Source organism: Hibiscus syriacus, unplaced genomic scaffold (assembly GCF_006381635.1).
Source record: "Hibiscus syriacus cultivar Baekdansim isolate YM2019G1 unplaced genomic scaffold, ASM638163v2 tig00110458_pilon, whole genome shotgun sequence".
NCBI classification, from domain to species: domain Eukaryota; kingdom Viridiplantae; phylum Streptophyta; class Magnoliopsida; order Malvales; family Malvaceae; genus Hibiscus; species Hibiscus syriacus.
Genome location: NW_024062745.1, coordinates 2410324 through 2433551, shown reverse-complemented (window position 1 = coordinate 2433551; position 23228 = coordinate 2410324). Strand labels below are relative to the sequence as shown.

Sequence of the window (23228 nt, the reverse complement as noted above, 5' to 3'; positions counted from 1 at the left end):
ACGAAAAAGAAATCTTTTTGTTGGAATAATACCCACAAATTGAAATGAGTGATAGTTTGGTGGATAATGATAACCCGAGGACGATGGCCACAAACACAGATTTCATGGGGTTGGACTTCTCATGATCTCTGCAGCACACACAACGTGAAGTTGATGCCTAGAAGCAGTAAAGGCCTCTCAATTTTTATGTTGTTTTCGTTACGAACGACAGATTTCTGATCAGATTTTGGATTTTCTATCCCTCTCCACAGTTAAATTAACCCACTAAAGTCAAGTGTGCGACCTAAATCGGTCCAGATTAATCAAGGAGAAACCTTAGAACTAGAGGGAAAAAAAACCAACAACTTTATTGAAAGGCACGAACAAATGTAAAGAATAATGCAAGGTTTTGAGAAATAAGGCAATTTATTCAGAACCAACACTGTTCTGGCAACCTTTTAGGAAGAAGTAAGAAAGGGAGAGAGACAGAAATGGGTCCTTCTAGCGATTTAAGGTGTACATTTACAACAAGAACTCATTTCATCGTAGAACGTTTTATTTCTCGGTTACAAAACCGGATAAATTACCGAAAATTGGATTTGATCTTAAACGGCAACCGGGGTAGCCTCATCCAGGGCAATCACACCCGGAAGCTCCTTCCCTTCCAACAATTCTAAACTGGCACCACCGCCTGTTGATATGTGGCTCATGACATTAGCAACTCCGACCTTTTCTACAGCAGCGACGGAGTCTCCGCCTCCTATGATTGTTGTCACTCCCTTGCCACTGAGTTCTGCTAGCTTCTTTGTAATAGCCTGCAAGTAGAGAGCAGTCTTAATTCCAATTCACTTATGCAAAAATAGAATACATAAAATAAAAGCAGTCATCTTGAAAATTTGACACTCCCCTGCTGGCCGAGGGATTCTGTTGACGAAAACGGGTAAAGAAAACGAAAGAACACGAGAATTTTACGAGGTTCGGCAATGTGCTTACGTCCTCGGTGCCTAGGCGGCGCTAGAAGTTTTATTCAATGATATTTTAGGTCTAGGTTACATCTCTATTTATAATAGAAAACCCTGGTACATAATTACAAAATCAACCCTGTACCGTACCGCGGGGGCTGCGCCCCCACACCCCCAACCCTCATAATTCGTAACCCCACAACGAGACTTTTTATGAGCCATACATAACAAATCTCCACCTTGGCGAATATCCTGCCCCTTGGAAACTTCAATGTGGGTTGGGTTACCTTGCTTCTTTAACAATTCGAAACATTCAACAAGTCCAAGCAATGCTTGAACTTGTCTGTCGTAACTGGCTTGGTGAACATATCAGCGGCATTCTCATCAGTATGTACCTTCTGAAACAAAACCTCTCCAGATGCAACCAACTCTCTGATCTTGTGGAACCTTACATCAATATGTTTAGTTCTAGTACGATACACCTGATTCTTAGCCAAGTGAATAGCACTTTGATTATCACAAAGCAACTGAACTCCACCTTGTTGAACACCCAACTCCTTCACTAAACCAGTAAGCCATAAAGCTTCTTTTGCAGCTTCAGCCGCTGCCATGTATTCAGCTTCAGTTGTAGATAGTGCCACGACAGATTGAACAGTAGACTTCCAGCAAATAGGCCCTCCACCAAGAGTAAACACATACCCTGTCGTAGATCTTCTATTATCCAAGTCACCTGCATAATCTGAATCCACATATCCTACAACCAAAGGGTTATCCCGCTGACTCCCAAAAACAATTCCATGTCCCACAGTACCCTTTAAGTACCGAAAGATCCACTTGACTGCTTCCCAATGTTGCTTACCAGGTTTAGACATGTACTTACAAACTTGACTAACAGCATGAGCTAAATCAGGACGAGTACATACCATCGCATACATCAAGCAGCCAACAGCATTAGAATACGGAACCTTTGCCATATCTTCAGCTTCCTTATCTGTCTTGGGGCACTGTTCTGATGAGAGCTTAAAGTGATTCGCCAATGGAGTGCTAACTGGTTTTGCGCTGCTCATCGCAAACCTTTCTAGCATTTTCTCAACATAACCCCGTTGAGATAGCCGCAGTTTCCTTGAGTCTCTGTCCCTGCAAATTTCCATTCCAAGAATTTTCTTTGCAGCACCTAAATCTTTCATATCAAATTCCTGACTCAATAAAGTTTTCAAACCGATAACATCATCCATGTTCTTCGCAGCAATCAACATATCATCAACATACAGTAATAGAAAAATAAAAGAACCATCATCAAGGCTCTTAACATAGACACAACAATCATACTCACATCTGTTGTAGCCAATCTTGATCATATAGGAGTCAAACCGTTTATACCACTGTCTCGGAGACTGTTTTAACCCGTACAAAGATTTCTTCAATCTGCAAACTAAATGTTCGTTTCCAGGTTGAGTGAAACCTTCAGGTTGCCGCATGTAGATCTGCTCCTCTAAATCACCATGCAAAAAAGCAGTTTTAACATCCATCTGCTCTAAATGCAAATCCCAACTAGCCACCAATGCAAGTACTGCTCGGATTGAAGTGTGCCTGACCACAGGAGAAAAGATTTCATCATAATCAACTCCTTTCTGCTGTGAAAAACCCTTCGCTACCAAACGAGCCTTGAACTTCTCCCCCTCTTTTTCTGTTACTGCTGGTTTCTTCTTATACACCCATTTGCAACCAATCGGCTTCTTACCCTCAGGAAGGGGAACTAACTCCCATGTGCGATTGTGATTCAAAGACTCCATCTCCTCAACCATGGCTGCCATCCACTTGTCGTTTTCCTGACTAGTAACGGCATCATGAAAAGTAACTGGATCATCACTGCTAACAGTAAGTGCAAAAGATACCAAGTCTTCAAAACCCAATCTGTTCGGAGGCTTTATATTCGTCCGTCTCACCCTGTCTCTGGCGAGACTATAATCCTGCAAATCATCCGTAGTGGAACCACCAGAAGTCGGTTGAGAAGTTTCTGGTTTCTCAACTGGAAACTGCTCGAAATCTACCACTGTCGTGTCTTGCTTCTGCTGCAACATAGACTGTTCATCAAAAACGACATCTCTACTAATCACAACTTTCTTCGCAACTGGATCCCAGAACTTGAATCCTTTGACACCTTTCTTGTAACCCAGAAAAATACACTCCTTCGATTTTGCATCAAGTTTGGATCTCTCATCAGCAGGTACATGCACATAAGCAGGACAACCAAAAATCCGTAAGTTATCAAAACTAACATCATGACCAGTCCATACCTCTTCTGCAACTTTCCCAGCCAGCGATGCCCTTGGCGATCTGTTGATAAGGTAACACGCCATGTTAACAGCCTCAGCCCAGAAGTGTTTGGGAAGCCCCGCATTCAACCGCAAACATCTGGCTCTTTCATTCAACGACCTGTTCATTCGTTCCGCAACACCATTCTGTTGTGGTGTCTTGCGCACTGTAAAATGCCTCTGAATCCCATGCTCCTTACAGAATTGTAGGAACTGTGAATCTGTGTACTCCGTACCATTGTCAGACCGCAAACACTTGATTTTTCGTCCTGTTTGGTTTTCTACCTCAGCTTTCCACAGCTTGAACTTCTCAAAAACTTCAGATTTCTGTTTCAAAAAATACACCCAAACTTTCCGTGAAAAATCATCAATAAAAGTAACATAGTACCTAGATCCACCCAAAGACGATGTCGTGGAAGGCCCCCATACATCAGAATGCACATAATCAAGAATCCCTTGAGTTGTGTGCTTCGCAGTCTTGAAACGGACTTTAGTCTGTTTACCAAGAACACAATACTTGCAAAAGTCGAGCTTACAGCTTTTGACACCATGCAACAAGTTTCTCTTGTGTAATTCTGCCATACCACGTTCACTAAGATGAGCAAGGCGCATATGCCACAATTTTGTCGTATCATCACAGGACTCAACAGAGTGAACTCCACCTGCAACGGTACTCCCTAACAATCTGTAGATATTCCCTGCAGTCATCTTGCCTTTCATCACAGTCAATGCTCCTTTAACAATCCGAATGGTTTCCCTATCCTTGTCAGCCTTAGGGATAAAACCATTCTTGTGCAAAGTGCCCAAGGAAATCAAATTCTTCTTCAAGTCTGGGATATGTCGAACACCACTCAACGTCCGAACGGAGCCATCGTGCATCTTAATTCTGACATCACCAATACCAACAATATTGCAACATCGATCATCACCCAAATAAACCGAACCAGAATTAACCGGCCTGTATGTCGAAAACCATTCCCTATTTGGCGTGATGTGATAAGAACATCCAGAATCAAGAATCCAAGCATCCGTCAATTGTGTCGTTGAAATAGAAAGCATATCACCCTCACTGCAATCAGAAGTATCATCCTCGACCACGTTCACAGACTTGGATGAGCCATCACGCTTCTCATCGGTCTGCTTTTTCAACTTCGGACAGTCTCGCTTCATATGTCCCGCCTCCTTGCACTTGTAACAGTGAATCGTCTTCTTATCCCTGGATTTGGATCTGGAATTCCGCTTCCCGGACCCTGCCTTCTCTGGCTTCCGTCCACGATCTCGATTACCCTTGACATATAAGCTATCGGCTTGAGAGCTTTCCCCTGCATTCTGCTTCCGCTGGTTGTGAGCCAACAAGGCTGCAGTAATCTCCTCAACGTTGATAGTCTCTTTCCCATATGTAAGAGTAGTCACCATGTGTTCGTAAGAGGAAGGCAACGAACACAACAGAATCATCGCTCTGTCTTCATCTTCAATTTTCACATCAAGCCGAGCCAGATCAGAAACGATTTGATTGAAGACATTCACGTGTTGCGCCAAATCGTGATCGTCCTGCATCTTCAGCCCATACAGCCGCTGCTTCAGATACAGTTTTGTCGTTAAGGATTTGGACATAAACTGACTTTCCAACTTCCTCCAAATTTCGTCTGGAGACGATAGATGCATGACGTGATACATGACCTCGTCCGCCAAGCATAATCTTATGGTTCCTGCCGCTCGCTGCTGCAATTCTTCCCAATCTTCCTCATCCATCGACGCCGGCTTTGTAGGTCGCAAAGCCTTCAAGATCCCTTGCTGCGCCAATAGATCCTTCACCCTCGTTTGCCATAATCCGAAGTTACCCTGACCATCGAATTTCGCGACTTCGAATTTTGCTCCTGACATCTGATACCAATTGTTGACGAAAACGGGTAAAGAAAACGAAAGAACACGAGAATTTTACGAGGTTCGGCAATGTGCTTACGTCCTCGGTGCCTAGGCGGCGCTAGAAGTTTTATTCAATGATATTTTAGGTCTAGGTTACATCTCTATTTATAATAGAAAACCCTGGTACATAATTACAAAATCAACCCTGTACCGTACCGCGGGGGCTGCGCCCCCACACCCCCAACCCTCATAATTCGTAACCCCACAACGAGACTTTTTATGAGCCATACATAACAGATTCATAGCATACTAGTTAAAGGTAGGCAACTTCAAAGCATACATCCTAAATTACAAATTCTATACGGATTAGTAAATAGAATTTATAAACGTAACAGGAGAAAGGCTTGCTTTAGCTAGTTTGGCCACGAAATCAAGTGGCTACGAGCTTAAAACTATATCCAACTAGTAGAAGGGATAATTTAATTCTGTGTATGCAGCGATATCATCAAGAGCTAAACCCCGTAGTCAGGAAATTCAAGCATACCTCGGTCCCGACTGCAAACTTGTCAAATTCAAACACTCCCATCGGTCCATTCCAGATGATGGTTTGTGTAGTATCCAAAGCGTCATTGAATGTCTTAATGGAATCAGGTCGAATATCCAATCCAATCCAGCCATCAGAAATAGCAGAAGCTGGCACAATCTGCAAGAAACAAAATTTGTTTTCAATCTTCCTAAGACGAGAATAAAAGCAATATAAGAGCAGTTTATTTCCAATAATAGCTCCATGTTACTGCGATTTGGCTTTCTTTAGCACATATTGCTCTGAGAACTTTACGGGGACAGGGACGAGGTAGAAAGCAGAAACAGACCTTGCTGTTTGCATCAGGGGCGAACTTGTCTGCAATAACCACATCAGTAGGTAACAAAAGAGACACTTCCTTCACCTTTGCGTTTGCAAGGAGTAATGTTGAAAGGTCAAGCTTATCTTCCTCTACCAGGGATGAACCAACTGATAGGCCTTGTGCCTTGTAAAATGTGAAAATCATACCACCACCAAGAAGGAGAATGTCACATTTCTCAAGGAGTGATTCAATGACTCCAATCTTGGAAGAGACCTTTGAACCACCCACAATGGCAGCGAATGGCCTTTTGGGGCTTGAAACTGCACCAACAAGGTAGTCCAGCTCCTGTAATAAGATAGGAAGCAAATGAATACAAGGGGAACCTAAAACATTAAAAGGTAACAAGAACAATAATAATAAAGAAAAAAAACTTTATAGTAGATTAAACGCAGTGTCAGAATCAAACCAATGATGAATTTACTCGAAAACATGTCTATTTGAATGCAGCAATTGAAAGCTAACCAAGTTCGAATGCCATATTTTACCTTCTGTAAAAGGAAACCAGCAACTGATGGCTTCAAGAATTTTGTGACACCCTCTGTTGATGCATGGGCTCTGTGTCCAGTCCCAAATGCATCATTGACAAACAGATCAGCTAACGAGGCAAGCTTCTTCGCAAATTCAGGTTCATTCTTTTCCTCCTCTTTGTAAAATCCAAAATTAATAAAAAAAACAAACTACACGAGTCGTTTATCGCTCTCTTTCCCGACGTTCACGGGCAGTACGTAGCAAAAATGACTCTTCGTCCTCAGAGTCTTTTGATAACCGAGTTACTCCTTCGTTGCCTTTTGAATATAGTTCTTCCTCAAATGTTACAGTCAACTCAATGTTCCTACCACCAACACGTGTGTAAGTCTTAAACATCATTCGAAGGTCGCTTGTATTCGATAAGGTCAACATATAATGTGCTTCAGTACCCGTATTTTCCACGGGAACTTTAGCTTGCAACGAAGACATATGTTGTGTTGTAGATTTTTTAAGCTATGTTGAAATCAAATCGTACAACTCATCTTTTTTAATATTGGCATTGATGGAAGTGTAGAAATAAGTTTCGGAATGGAACACAATTGCATAAAATCTCGACATTAATATTTGTTTTACGAAGGCATTTTATCCAAAATGGGCACCGGTCTTGTTTTTATAGACATATTTTCTCGCTTCTTATAATGCGAGACTTGCCATGCCAAACCAAATGTTGCTTCCACGTCAGGAATCTTTGTCACGTCAGGAATCTCTGTCACGTCAGGAATCCCTCAGTAACTCGTGTTTTGCACAATGTGATAAATAAATATCCCCTAGTCCATTAATATTGTAAATTTTAACACGGTCTATGCTTATAAGAGGTTTTTCTTCTGGTGGCACTACTTGGTACTAAATTTATATCAATATTGGTGCTATAAGTTATACCACCCGAAGAGAATGCGTTTTATAAAAGATATGACATTCTTGACAAAATGTTTGCTTCATAAATTGTGTCTTCTTCGTCAAACCAACAATGTTTATAAAAGACATTCTCTTCGGGTGGCTTCCTCTGCAACTTGTCTTTTATATGGCATATTTGTAAAGCCGATTAAACATGAGTAATCCAACCTTTTTGGGAAACTCTACGAATGCATCCTCTTCTGGTGGTATCCTCTACGACTTTTCTTGCTTGAGATGCTGATCTGACAAATGGCACACCGCCACTCGTCATATCGCTCGGGAAACTAATCATTTCTAAGAAGACATTCTCTTCATGTGACTCCATCGACTTATTTCTCATGACGTGGATCTGATAGGGGTGGACATGGCTTACAAATTCCATTTTTATCCCCAATCCACTCTCCATCAAACCCACGATGTTTCTAAGAAGACATCTTATTCTGATGACATCCTCTACTTGTAACACCCCCAAATATAACTCAAGGATTGGGAGCATTATCGAGATCAATAAGCAAGTACAAGATCATTAAACGTTGAATCATACATATGCAACGAATATTACAATTGAAGAGCCATTTTTTCTAATACAAGATTAATCATAATCAACCCTTTTATACACATAAATACACATTAATCAAATCTTAATCAATTTGCTTATCAATTATTTTGATTAAGCCATGAATCCCAATTTATCACATATAATTTCATTTAATTTGCATTCTTAATACATTAAACTGCATACTAGCATTTAAGCCACATACACTCTATAAGAGTTTAGTGAACATAACATAATATGACATTTATACCTAGCTCATCTTTTATATATATATATACACACACATACACAATACAAAAAGGGATCCTACATGACTTACACAAAAGATCATGCTTGCATGCTATATACAACCAAAATAGCCATTGACATTATATACATTACGCGTCCATTAACTCCCTAGACCACAACATTTAATTTAGTTCTTAGGTACATTTCATAAACAACTTAACTACCCACCATATGCATGAGATTTGAATCAGTATACTCAAAGCTAAGCCATCAACTAGGAGTATAAAGATAACGAGACAAGCCATACTTTTAATCTTCCCTTAGGTTAATCATTTTGGAAGGTTGCGCTTAAAATACTTTAGATCCTTTTGTTTGGGAAAGAAAGGAACAAGAATGATAAGTACTTAAAGTACTTAGTGAGGTAACATTTAATTCTTGATTATTTACCATTTTATGACTTTCACAATCAACTAATAATTTGATTTCATGTAAATACTATATAATCTAATAGGATAGCATTCAATTTAAACAATCTACATTATCTAACTTCAATTTCGAATATGAAGAGAGTACACAATCATATACATTTAATTTAATAATCAACTAATTAAACATTTCAATTTTTCTTCCATTCGATCAAGGCATAAATTACCATATATGCAACACACAATCTACATAGTTTTTTGAATTAAGCAATTAAATCTATATAGCAATTGGATTTGAACAATTCATGCATATATAGGCACACTTCTTATTTAATTTTTCCAATTAACTTAAGCCTTGGTTTCTAGTTCAGCCTAGATAAGTAAGTCTCCAACCAATTGTCGACATACAATTTAATTGCATCGTAGTACTGATCAACCCTCTTACTGTCTCCAAAGACCAAATAATGTACCCTTCGTCTATCGCCAATAAGTACCGTAGTGCTGGACCATACACAATTGAGCTCTAGACCCTAAGGCATGCCCTTATATCTTGGACCAACTATTAACCAATGACATTTAATTTTATTTACCAAGCATCCAAATTTCCGTAATATGGCCATTAAGAATTGTTCCATGTCAAGATTATATATTCAATTCCAAATTGATCATGGCAGCAATCGTCTATTTTTTTCATCCAAGATTTCAATTCAATTGAATTCCACCATGGCAGCATGTACTAACTCACAACTTGATTCAATTCAATCATGGCAACATGCAATAATCAATAATTCAATTCGGTGATGTCAACATACATTTATTGACAAACCAATTCAATTAGATCATGGTAGCATGTACTAGTTCACAATCCAATTCAATTAGATCATGGTAGCATGTACTAGTTCACAATCCAATTTAATTTAATCAAGGCAACAAGCAATAACTTTTTTTTGAAGCGTGTGAGGGAGTCAAATAGAGGAGCAAGCATTATGCAGTCCTTGTTGCTAACAAAGAATGTGACAAAAGAAAGGGAGAAATCTATCAGAGAAGCCAATTCTGACTCTGCGGAAAAATTAGAAAAATTAATTAATGACTTAGAAAAAAGGTGCATCTCGAGTCCCAGTTTAGCTTCTGTTCAGTTCGAACTTGCTGAAATGAAGGCGTGATTGTGGGTAGTTTTGAGGAAGGAAGAAAGAGAGTGGCTTCAAAAGTCTAGACTCAGGTGGTTTAAGGAAGGGGATAGGAACACAAAGTTTTTTCATCTAACTGCTATAAAAAGAGCAAAGGTAAACCAGATTTCTAAGCTAAAATTCTGTCTTAAAACATCAAGTAAGGATTCAACATGCCTTTGAGAGTCACTTTCGGATTAATTATAATGATGTGAGATCTATTCCAGTTAAGAAATTGGATATTCCGCTCAAGAGATTATGTATGGCCACTAGAAGGTTCATTGAGAGGTTGTTTTCAGAAGAAGAGGTATGGTTCGTAGTTAATTCGTCCGATGGTTTGAGAGCGCCGGGACCTGATGGGTTTAGCTTGGATTTAAAATTCTGGATGGTCATTAAGGCTGATGTTATGCAGTTCATGGTCGATTTCTTTTGGGGAAGAATTGAGGATCTATCTTTCAATAAATCTTATATCACTCTAATCCCAAAGAAATGAGAGGTTGCCTATTTGGAGGACTACATACCAATTTCATTGGTGGGTAGCTTGTACAAAATCGTGTCCCTAGTTTTAGCTAAAAGAATGGCCAGTTATCTACAAGAAGTGTTGGGGAGAATCAATTTGCCTTTATTTCGGGTAAGCAAATTGCGGACCGCATCCTTATTGCTAATAAGGTCATTGACGACATTTCCAAAAGAAAGAAAGAAGTTGTGATGTTTAAGGCATATTTTAGTAAAGCGTATTGAAGATACTAATTTTTTTACCCATATTAATTATTATTATAATTATTTATTATTATTATTATTATTATTATAAATATTATTATTATTATTATTATTATTATATTAAATATATATATAAATAATAATAAAAAAATACAAGCCCAATTTTCCGACCCAAACCAAACTGAAACCCAAAACATTTAGGGTTTCAGTTAGGGTTTTCTAACCCTAGCCCTATGCGCCACCGCCTCAAGGGTTTCCAGCCGCCTCTGAAGTCCTCAGCCACCGCCGTTGGTTCCAGAAGGCCACACGTTCGTTGCCTACGCTCCACCAATGCCACGAAGCCACCTTGAAGAAGCCTCCAGAAGCTCTGCTGCCACAACCCCGACCGTCCACGTCGCTTCTATGGTGAGTCACCAGCATAGCTTTGGTGACTCACCGAAATTTTCACCCTTCAGACCGGTCCGATGGCTACACCGGTGATGGTTATAAAACCATCACCCCATCTGCGAACAAGAAAAAAAACCGGAGAGAGACAGAGAACAACAGAGAGACAGAGAGAAAAACAGAGAAAAAAGATACTAAAAAAACTACCAACGATCTCAACAACAACACAACAAAGAAACAGAAAAGAAAGAAAAGAAAAAGAAAGAAGAGAAACTTACTCTGTCATCGGAGAACCCCAACCGTCGCCGGATACAACGAAAACCGAAGGTACTTTTGTAGATTTGCTCCAATTAGGAGCTTTTTAAGGAAAAAGAGCACCGGAAACGCCCTTAGGACGGTCCGATCTATTAACGGTGTAAAAATAAAATTTTCCGGCCACCAGATGCGGTGGCCGGCGGTGACGATCACGGCGGCAGACGGTTGCCGTCCGGTGACCGGCTTCCCTCCGATGAGGGAAGCTAGAGAGAAGGCAGAGAGAAATTTGTTCTCTCTCTGTTAGAGAGAGAACAGAAATAAGGAAATGAGAAGCTGGCCCGTAGGGCCAGCCGGCTTAGGGTATAAATACCCTCTCCCAAACGACGTCGTTTTGGGGAGGGTATTTCTGTAATTTCACAAAGGGTAAACCCCGTCCGAAGCCATTCCAACTTGTAATTTTTACATTCTAGTCACTAAATCGAGTTTATAATACTTTTAATTCAGATCTTTAATTTTAATTTCATTTATTTTAGTCCTTTATATTAAAATAATATATTTAGGATAAATAACAGATTTAATCCCTTAATTTTAATAAATAATATTTTAATCCCTAGTTTATATTTTTAATCTTATATTCGAATTTTAAATAATTTTATTTTAATCACTAAATAAATAAAATAAAGAAATATCATGTTTAATCCCTATAATTTTGATTAATTATGAATTAGGTTTTTAATTTTACTTTTACTATAATTTAGTCATTTATTTTAAATGTTTTCATTTATTTTATTGCTTTTAAATATATCGTTCTAATTGTATTTTTATTGTTTTAATTTTACTTGTTTATATTTTTAAATATTTTTATTCATAAATATATATATATAATAAATAATAATTTATTTTTAAATAAATTATTTTAATATTTATTTTTCAATATCGAAGAAAACGACAGTCTTAATACAACTGGATGTCCTATTCTGGTATTTTAAAATTTAAAAATTATAAAAAATATTATTTAATTTAAATTAATATTTATTAATATCAAAGAAAAGAGCTGTCTTAAGGCACCTAGAAGTCCTTTTCCGATATTTTTAAATATTTTTTATATAATTTTGAAATAATAGGATTATAAATTAAATATATTTTGAATTTCTAATAATAGAGACAATTTATAATTAAAAAGTACCAATTTTGGGCGTTGTAGGGGTGCTAATCCTTCCCTAAACGTAACCGACCACGAATCCCTTTTTATTATTAAAAAGAACGAATTTTTGGTTATAAACGCAGATCCGTTCATTTTTAATTGATGTTTTCTTAAAACTCTTTTAAAAAATAATTTTTAGGTATTCGACCTACCTGACCCAAAAGGCCGATGGCGACTCTCAAATTATTTCCAAAAACCATTTATTCACATCAATTTTCCCGCCAAATAAATATTTCGTGCCCGGACGAAAACCGGTTACGACAGCTTGGCGACTCTGCTGGGGATAAGTCAGGCTTTTAAAAATCAATTATAAATTGTCTCTATTAATTATAAATTAAAAATTCATATATTTAATTTATAATTTTTTTTATATATATACATATTATTTTTATAGTATTTATATATATATTATTAATATTTCATTTTATTTGCAAGTATTTTATTTCATTATTTATTTTTATGTTAGAGGTTTGAACATTTCTCCTCACACACAACACTTGCATTGCATAACATAAACCTCTATAATTGAGTTTGTCCCTTTTAAGTAGGAGTGAAAGCGACGTCTTCGTGAGAATTTATTCTCCGTGTCAGACCTAGCAAGTAACTTTCGGGGTTCATATGCTCTATGTCTTCGTGAGAATTTATTCTCCGTGTCAGGCATAGAGAAATGTATCCCCTCGAATTGAACTCGATCCATTTTAGTCTGTGATGGACTAGGGTTAAGGGTTAGCAACCCAAGGGGGCACTAACAAGGACAATTCGGGTACCTTTATTCTTAGATCTGAAACCCTGCATATAATAAACCCTAGAAACTCTTCCGATCCGAAGTCATGCCAAAATTTTGTCCAAAATAGGTGTACACACAGGAGAAATGAATTCTAACTTTCCTGTTAATTTATTTATTTTCTTTACTGATTAAATTACATGTACATTTAAATTATATAAATTATGAAAAAGCATGTTTTAAATAAAAATATTTAGGTAAATGTTATTATTAAATTTCTTTATTATGTAAACTAATTCATTTCTTTTTGTGTATTCTTTATTTTTTCTGTTTGCATAGCATCATACAGGATAAAAGGAATTGATCCTAGTGTTAATTGTCTCATTGGAAAGCCTTCATCTATGGATAAAAAGTGTTCAAATCAAGTAATTCTAAACTCAGAAGTAAGACAGTGGGCTGAGGACTTACAAAGACAAGAAGGAGACAGTCTGCAGGATGATTATATATCTGACTTGGCCAGTTATGCTCCAGTTTCACTAAAAAGAAATGATATGCAAGATTTGCGAAGTATTTGGGAAAGTTGGGATTCAAATAAAAAATTGCAGTTTTATCAGACTTACGGAGACATCCCATATTTGCTCTATGTCGAAGTTGATGATGAATTACTCAGAGCCCTAATTCAATTCTGGAATCCAGGGTACAATTGATTCACTCTCAATAAAGAGGACTTGGTCCCTACTATTGAAGAGTACACAACTTTGCTACATATCGAAGGGGCTTTGGAGAATCGAATCTATTCAAAGTCAATTAAAACTCAACCCTTTCGAGTTAAATTAGCAAAGATTGCTGGGGTACGAGAAGAATGGGTGACATCCCGTACAAAACAAAAAGGCGAAAGCGAAGGCATTGCTTGGACCAACATTAAAGAACTTATTCAGAGTCATCCAGATACTAAAGTACGATTCGATCTATTTGCTCTGGGTATGTATGGTATGGTCATCTTCCCAAAAGTATTGGGATATGTTGAAGCTGCAGTGGTAGATTTGTTTGAACAGCTACCGAAAAAGATTAATCCTGCTTCTACAATTCTAGCAGAGACCTTCAGATCGTTAAATGCTTGTAGAAAGTCAGGAGGTGGACGATTCTCAGGGTGTACCCAGTTGTTATATGTTTGGATCCGTAGTCATTTCTGGAAGACAAAAAAGGTTTCATACCGACGCTTTAATACGGATTACTCACCATTAAAAGAATTTCTGGAGCAGGAATGGCCGAAAGAAATTAAGAAAGATATGTGGATTAATGCCTTTCGAAATCTGCAAAGTAATGACATTGTTTGGCGAGCCCCGTGGCAAATCCAAAGGGAATTCTTTTACAAATGTGGAGATTACAATTGGATAATGCTACTCGGATTATGGGGAGGAATTGGATATGCACCACTTCTGGTCATAAGACAGTATGAAGGTCGTCAATTTGTACCTGTCACTGCTGGATTACAGTCATCTGAGTTCGCATTCCACAGCAAAAATTATAAAAGAAATATCATGGAAGCCGTTATAGCTTGGAAAACAACTTTTTGTATCCGAGCTAAAGCAGCAAAAGAAATGTTAACTCCTGATTATGAGGAATGGAGATATGTCAGAAAAAATGAAAATATTCCTCTACCAGATCAAAATGAAGATATTTCTATGGAAGATCGCATTAAGGTGGTTCCATCAGAGATTGAAATCCTGAGAGCTGAGTTTGAAGTAGAAAGAGAAGGCTGGTCAAGAGAATTAGAGCAAATGAGACGAGATAAAGCTATATTGGGTGTTTATATTGACTTTCATTCATCACAATGTGCAATGTTGAGAGAAAACAAAGAAAAAATTGATGGTGAATTCAGAGCATTACAGAAAAATTACCAGGAGTTATATAAATCCCGGAAAGCATCAGGATCAAGCCAGGCAACGGTACAGATGACTAGAGAGTTGAACATCGAGAAAAGTCGAGTTGAAGATCTGAAAGGAAAGAATAGCCGTCTACTCAAAAGCCTTGAGAAAGGAAAGCAAAAAATGGAAGATTTTGAGGTCGACAGAAGAGAGCGAATTATAAAACACAAGGCTGAACATCGCGAGATCATGAATGAAATGCAAAGAGAAAGGGATCGAGCCAAAGATTTAGAAGAGATGAAGAATGACATCTTTGTTAAATTTGAAGGTGAGAAAAATATCATGTTCAAGGGATTTGAATCTGAAATGAACCAGCCGATTGCTGAACTTGAAGTCAGAGGCCAAAAGATGGAAGAATCCAATATTGAAAAAGAAAAATGGGAGTTAGAAAGAAAAAATTTCAACACCAGACTTGAGGTAGAGCAGGAAGTGGCTAGCAATTGGATGCAAAGATGCAGAAACAAGGATGTTCAAATCCAGAAGCTTAATCAAAGAACGCAAGAAGCACGAACAAAACTCGAAGAAGATCTGGATCAGTCTAGAAACAAAAATACAGAGTTTAATGCTTACATTTTGCAACTTGAAGAATCATTATTTCAAGAAAAGGTTCGTCTAGGACCTAATGATCTCAAAGAAAGTAATGAGGAAAGTGCTTCACTGCGAAGACGCATTAGAGATCTTGAAAAAATTCTGCACAATTGTCAAGTCAGAATCACTGAGTTAGAGCAAACTCTTGAAGGAACAAATGAACAATGGCTAAAGTCAAACTGAGTTCTATGTTGAAAGAAGTGAAGAAAGAAGTAATATGGTGTTCGAGGCCATGGTACAAATGAGTGAAGTTGCTAGATATGTTGGGGAACTAGCTGTTGAAGCCAAAATAATTGAGCATCACGTTGATCCAGTTTCTAAGTGCGGAAAGAAGGTGTCATGGTTAATGAAATAAATTATAGAGCTTAATAGGAAAGCTATGCCTTATCTGTAGTTATGAATTATTATAAAGAAACTTTTGTATGCCGATGAAAGTTGTTCTATGATAGTTAACTTTTTGGGATCAATACCTTTTTGCATACATGCATTTTGCATGCATTCATTATTCATTTCATGATTTTCTTTATGTATAATTTTTATTATTAAGATAAAATTCATTAATTAAAATTTGGAAAAAATAATATTAAAAGATTTTTCAATCGCAGTTATTCTGGCCAAAAGAGAAATACAACATCACTACGGTACTAGACAAGCTACTAAGAGAATTATGGAGGATAAAATACAACGTATTGAGGAACAGCATAATAAAGAACAAGCAGAAATGAGAATGAAGCTGGAGAAAATTGAAGCCAATATTGCAAATTCACAAGACAGCATGATGCAGAAAATAGAGGACATGTTTAAAAGACAGGCTATCATTGGAAAAATGCATGAAAATCCTGTATCTTTCGACCAAGAACCTATGTATCCTCTAGGTTTTCCACCAGAACCAATTTATCATTCTGGTACTACACCTATACAAATCAATGCTCGTACATCTGCATTTCAAGAAGCCAAACCACATGAAAATCAACAAGTGGATCCTGCATCTTCAAGCAAAAAATCCGCTTATATCAGATGTGAAAATAGGGGATCTTAATATTGATCATTTAATCCCAGATTTGAATGAGCTGAATGAGAAACAAAAAGTAAATGAAGAATTGACCAGACAGATCAAGAGCTTAGAAGAACGAATGAAATCCGTGGAAATAACTGAATCATTTTATTGGTTTGACGCTAGTGAGTTGAGTTTGGTTCCAGACTTAATCCTCCCCATCAAGTTCAAAGCTCCTGAATTTGATAAATATGACGGTACTACATGCCCTTCATCCCACATTACTATGTTTTGTCGAAGAATGGCAGGATATGTGAAGGACGATAAATTGTTAATTCACTGCTTTCAGGATAGTTTGACAGGACCGGCTTTAAAATGGTATACTCAATTGACCAAAGCCAACATTAGATCTTGGAAAGATCTAGCTAAAGCATTCTTAGAGCATTACCGCCACGTAACAGACATGGTTCCTGATAGATGGACTCTCCAAAACTTGGAGAAGAAAAATAATGAAACATTCAGACAGTATGCCCAGAGATGGCGTGACACGGCAGCCCAAGTTCAACCACCTTTGTCAGAAAAAGAGGCCACAGTAATATTTGTCCATACATTGAAAGCTCCTTATTTAAATCATCTAATGGGGAATGCAACCAGAAATTTTGCAGATTTGGTCATTTCTGGAGAACTCATTGAAAATGTCTTGAAAAGTGGCAAAATTGAATCAAATGAGGGGTCTAGTTCCAAAAGACCTATGTACCGGAAAAAAGAGAATGAAGTTAACAATGTAAACTCTTACAACAAGGATTCATCGAAAAGTGTTACAATAACCCATCCAAGGGTTAAGAAGGAGGAAACAAACACTAATCGAGCAGAGTCCAGAGGATCTCGAAAGGAAAATGAAAGGTTGTCTTTTACACCTTTACCAGTACCATATGCTGAGATCTATGATTCGCTGTTAAAAGCAGATGTTATACGGCCCTATCCTTTGGTTCCCATGCAACCACCATTCCCTCCTTGGTATGATACAAAGGCACACTGTGTTTACCATGAAGGAATTACGGGTCATTCTATTGAAAACTGTTTGGCATTCAAAAGGGTGGTTCAAAATTTGATCAACACTGGAAAGTTGGAATTCAATACACCATCTGCATCAAATCATCCATTGCCAAATCATGGAGATAAAAACGTGAATGCAATTCAGGAAGAGAACAGAAAGAAAGCAAAAACTGACATTTCTGAAATTAAATCTCCTTTTGTTTGGGTATTCCAACAACTCTATTTAGCCGGTATAATTCCACAACAATTCAGGCCAAAGCAGAATGAAGGCAAGAATTATTGTGAATATCATCAGGAGAAAGGGCATAAAATTCAACTATGTCCTGAGTTTAGGGATTTGGTGCAAAAATTGATGAACAACAGAGAAATAGAATTCTTTGAAGAAGAACCAGGGAAAAAAGAGGATGATGTTTGCTCATCAGAGTATTCTAAACCTAATCAAAGAATAAATGATCCTGTGATCATTAATGTGAGATCATCTACGGCGATTCCTGCACCAATAAAGCCGAAAGTAGTTATCACCACTCCTCTACCATTTCCATACAAAGATACCCGCAGGGTACCTTGGAATTATACTACCAATGTTTCAATGGTAGGAGGATCTGTTTCTCTAGAAAAAACAGAAGAGAAAAAACAGAGTTTGGGTACAACATCGACGTCTGAAGCAGTAAGCGAAGTCGGTTTCTTTACAAGAAGTGGGAAATGTTACTCTCCCGAAACATCTAATGCAGAACAAGTGAAAGCAAAAGGAAAAGCCATGGTAATACCTCAGAAGGTATTTGATGATGAATCCCCTCCAGCATTCAATGAGCCTGTGACAGAAAAACAAGCTCAAGAATTTTTGAAATTCCTGAAACATAGTGAGTATAGTGTGGTTGAACAACTACACAAACAACAAGCGAGAATTTCTATTCTTGATTTATTGATGAATTCAGAAGCACATAGAAATGCTTTGATGAAAATTCTCAATCAAACATTTATCCCTGAAGATATATCCCTCAATAAACTTGACAGAATTGTGGGACATATAGCCGCTGACAATTACATAACGTTCACGGATGATGAAATACCAGAAGGCGGAATGGGGTCAGTAAAAGCTTTGAACATCACGACACATTGTCATGGTCATGTGTTGCCAGGAGTATTGATTGACAATGGATCCGCTCTCAACTTGATGACTCTAGTCACACTTCAAAGAATGCCTGTGGATCAATCACACATGAAGAGTTATCAGAATGTAGTGCGAGCATTTGATGGTACTCAAAAAGAAGTGCTTGGGAAAATGGAAATACCGTTGTTAATTGGACCAGTCATGTACAGTATTGACTTTGTGGTGATGGACATCCACCCTACATATAATTGTCTATTAGGGAGGCCATGGATTCATTCAGCAGGAGCCGTTCCTTCTTCATTACATCAGAAATTGAAATTTGTTGTTGATGGACAATTAATATGCGTAGGAGCTGAAGAAGAAATCATTGCGTCAGTAACAAGTGATGTTCCATATATCGAAACCAATGATGATGCTCTTGAATGCTCTTTCCGAGCTCTTGAATTTGTAAATGCAACCTTTATTGCAGAAGGAAGCAAAATTCCATATCCCAGATTGTCTGATTGCACCAAGATGACGGTACAACAAACTTTAGGCATCGGAGCTAAAGCTGGGAAAGGTTTAGGAAAGAATCTTCAAGGAATTTCAGTTTCTGTCAGTATAAAGATGAAGAAAGATCGTTTTGGGCTTGGATTTAAGCCCAATTTTTAGCAAAAGAACAAAGAGATGAAAAGAAAATGTGAAGACAGAAAGGCAAAATTGAAAGGGGGAGAAATCCTTTGGAAACACATGTCTTTCCCACAGTTGAAGACCACATTCAGATCAGGGGGAACAATTAATGTAGAACAGCAGCTTGTTGAAGTCTTTAAAGAAGAAAAGTTGACGAAAAATCAAAACATAGTTGAAGAAGCTATGAATGGATTATTTATCAACATGATCATGAATGACAACAAGACTGGCAAATACTTGGATAGGATTCGCCCATGTTTTCCTGGAGAAACACTCAACAATTGGACCACTGAAGATCTTCCTATAGTTTTTAATATTAACGCAGAGTAATATTCAGAACTAATCTTTATGTTTAGCTCAAAAATATGAAAACTTTTTGTTATCTTGTAAAAGAAATTATGTTAAAAATAACAAATTTTCTTTAAAATTTTCAGATGGAAATCATTCTTTACATTTTCTTACATTTATACATTTATTTATTTCATAAATTTACTATATTCTTTCGAAAATATGTCCGACTTAAATTTGCAGATGTCACCATGTTAATAGCATGCTTATTCCTAAATTTAATCAAGAGATAAATTTAGAGCAACCTATATGTCTGGAAGAAATCAATGGGTGTGAGGATGAACTGGAATGTGATGTTCCTACTGAACTATTAAGATTGGTAGAAAAAGAAGACAAACAAATTCTACCCCACAAAGAAGAGATTGAGACTGTGAATTTGGAAACAGATGAAGAAATAAAAGAGGTGAAAATTGGTACTACTCTGACAATCTAGATAAAACAAGAATTGATAAATCTCCTTCAAGAGTTCAAAGATATCTTTGCCTAGTCTTATCAAGATATGCCTGGTTTAAGCACAGATATAGTGATACACAAGCTCCCAATCAATCCAGAATATAAACCAGTCCAACAAAAGCTCAGACGAATGAGGCCAGAAATGTTGTTGCAGATCAAAGAGGAAGTGATGAAACAGATCAATGCATGTTTCCTACAGGCATCTAAATACCCAGAATGGGTAGCCAACATTGTTCCCGTACCAAAGAAAAATGGGAAAGTTCGAATGTGTGTGGATTACAGAGATCTCAACAAAGCTAGTCCGAAAGATAGCTTTCCATTACCCCACATAGACACATTGGTAGACAATACTGCAAGACATGCATGGTTTTCATTCATGGATGGTTTTTCAGGATATAATCAGATAAAAATGAATCCTGAAGACATGGAAAAAACAACATTTGTAACCATGTGGGGCACATTCTGTTATAAAGTGATGCCATTTGGATTGAAAAATGTAGGGGCAACATATCAAAGAGCCATGGTAACTTTGTTTCATGACATGATGCACAAAAGAGATTGAAGTATATGTAGATGACATGATTGCCAAATCTCGAACTGAAAAAGAACATGTTCAAAATCTGAGAAAGCTTTTCCAGAGATTGAGGAAATATCAATTAAAGCTCAACCCCGCAAAATACACTTTTGGGGTAACTTCTGGAAAACTTTTGGGATTTGTGGTCAGTAAAAAAGGAATCGAGATTGATCCAGATAAAGTAAAAGCAATTCAAGATCTTCTACCACCCAATACAAAAAAAGAAGTTCGAGGCTTTTTGGGAAGATTAAATTATATATCTCGGTTCATTTCTCAATTAACTGATAAATGTGATCCAGTGTTCAAATTACTTCGAAAGAACAATCCTGAAGTCTGGAATGAAGAATGTCAAGAAACTTTGGATATTATTAAGAAAATATTTATCCAATGCCCCAATTTTAGTATCACCAATGCCTGATAGACCATTAATTCTCTACTTGACGGTCTTCGAAAATTCGATGGGATGTGTACTAGGACAGCATGATGAATCTGGAAGAAAAGAAAAAGCTATTTATTATCTGAGCAAGAAATTTACTGATTGTGAAATTCGATATCCACCAATACAAAAATTATGTTGTGCCTTGGTGTGGGCTACTCGAAGACTCAGACAATATATGTTATACCATACTACTTGGCTGATATCAAAACTTGATCCTTTGAAATTCTTAATGGAATCACCAGCTTTGACAGGCAGAATGGCTAGATGGAAGATGTTATTATCTGAGTTTGATATTGTATATGTCAACCAAAAAGCAATAAAAGGAAGTGTAATAGCTGATTTTCTGGCCAGTCGTGTATCAAATGATTATCAGCCTTTGAGTTTCAATTTTCCTGATGAAGATTTGTTATGTATATCCATGAATGAAGAAGTCAGAACAAATGACACATCTGCATCTTGGAAGCTTTACTTTGACGGAGCATCCAATGCTTTGGGACGAGGAATCGGGGCAGTGTTAATTTCTCCAGAAAATGTTTATTATCCCTTTACAAGTAGACTGGAGTTCTTTTGCACTAATAACATGGCAGAGTATGAAGCTTGTGTCATGGGATTGAAAGCAGCTATAGAAAGAAAAATCAAATGTCTCAAAATATATGGAGATTCATCGTTAGTGGTGTATCAATTGCGAGGAGAATGGGAAACAAAAGACCCCAAATTGTTGGAATACCAAAATTTTACCCTCGAATTAGTGAAAGAATTTGAGAAAGTTACCTTCAATTATCTCCCTCGAGAAGAAAATCAAATGGCAGATGCTTTGGCTACATTAGCTGCTAAGTTTCAAGCAACTAAGAAAGTTGATATGATGCCAATCAAAATGCAAGTTTATGAAATTCCTGCACATTGTTATAGTGTGGAAGAAGAGGTAGATGGTAAACCATGATATCATGATATTCTGCAATATATCAAAAATCAAAGTTATCCACCAAATGCATCGAAAATTGATAAAAGAACCTTGAGAAGAATGGCTGCTGGATATTTTCTTGATGGCGAGATTATGTATAGAAGAAGCAATGATCAAATGCTATTGAGATGTTTAAATACCAGCGAAGCTAAAAAGCATCATTGAAGAAGTACACAGTGGAATATGTGGAACACATGCAAATGGTCTTTCCATGGCCAGAAAAATAATGAGATATGGATACTATTGGGCTACCATGCACACGGATTGCATTGATTATGCAAGGAAATGTCATAAATGCCATATATATGCAGACAAGATTCATGTACCCCCATCTCCTTTACATGTAATGACAGTACCATGGCCATTTTCTATATGGGGAATAGATGTCATTGGTGCAATCACACCAAAAGCATCGAATGGACATTGTTTCATTCTTGTGGCAATTGATTATTTTACCAAATGGGTTGAAGCTGCTTCATATGCCAATATTAAGAGGTCCACAGTCTGCAAATTCATAAAGAAAGAGATAGTTTGCCGATATGGTCTACCAGAAAAGATCATTACAGATAATGCTCTGAACCTGAACAACAAAATGATGACTGAACTTTGTGCACAGTTTAAGATCAAACATGCAAATTCAGTGGCGTATCGTCCAAAGATGAATGGGGCAGTTGAAGCAGCAAATAAGAAAATCAAGAGAATCATTACAAAGACCACTGAAACTTACAAAGATTGGCACGAGAAGTTACCTTTTGCTTTATATGCATACCGAACTACTGTTCGAACATCTACTGGGGCAACGCCTTTTTCTTTAGTCTATGGATGGAAGCAGTCTTACCAATTGAAGTTGAGATTCCATCGCTTCGAATATTGAGAGAAATAAAATTGGATGAATCTGAATGGATCCAAGCTAGAGTTGATCAATTGAACCTGGTTGAGGAGAAAAGATTGAAAGCTATTTGTCATGGACAGATGTATCAAAAACGGATGATGAAG

At 37.3% G+C, this 23228-nt stretch overlaps 1 protein-coding gene across 1 annotated transcript; it reads right to left on the bottom strand.

The window, feature by feature from the left end:
• Nucleotides 1-461: 461 nt before the first annotated feature.
• LOC120126482 (phosphoglycerate kinase, chloroplastic-like) lies at nucleotides 462-6984 on the bottom strand. Its single transcript, XM_039144660.1, has 5 exons — nucleotides 6802-6984; nucleotides 6513-6704; nucleotides 5995-6312; nucleotides 5667-5825; nucleotides 462-794 (listed from the first exon to the last, which is right to left on the bottom strand). Exons 1-5 carry the CDS (start codon nucleotides 6982-6984, stop codon nucleotides 585-587), a joined length of 1062 nt encoding a protein of 353 aa, XP_039000591.1. The 3' UTR covers nucleotides 462-584.
• Between the last annotated feature and the right edge of the window lie 16244 nt (nucleotides 6985-23228).

What these genes read in the sequence shown, in the direction of transcription:
- LOC120126482 (XM_039144660.1), bottom strand. Translation starts at nt 6,984, where the DNA reads ATGTCTTCGTTGCAAGCTAAAGTTCCCGTGGAAAATACGGGTACTGAA. An exon ending in CTGGTTTCCTTTTACAGAAG is followed by an intron (nt 6,313 to 6,512) that starts GTAAAATATGGC and finishes ATCTTATTACAG; the next exon opens with GAGCTGGACTACCTTGTTGG. An exon ending in CCCCTGATGCAAACAGCAAG is followed by an intron (nt 5,826 to 5,994) that starts GTCTGTTTCTGC and finishes TGTTTCTTGCAG; the next exon opens with ATTGTGCCAGCTTCTGCTAT.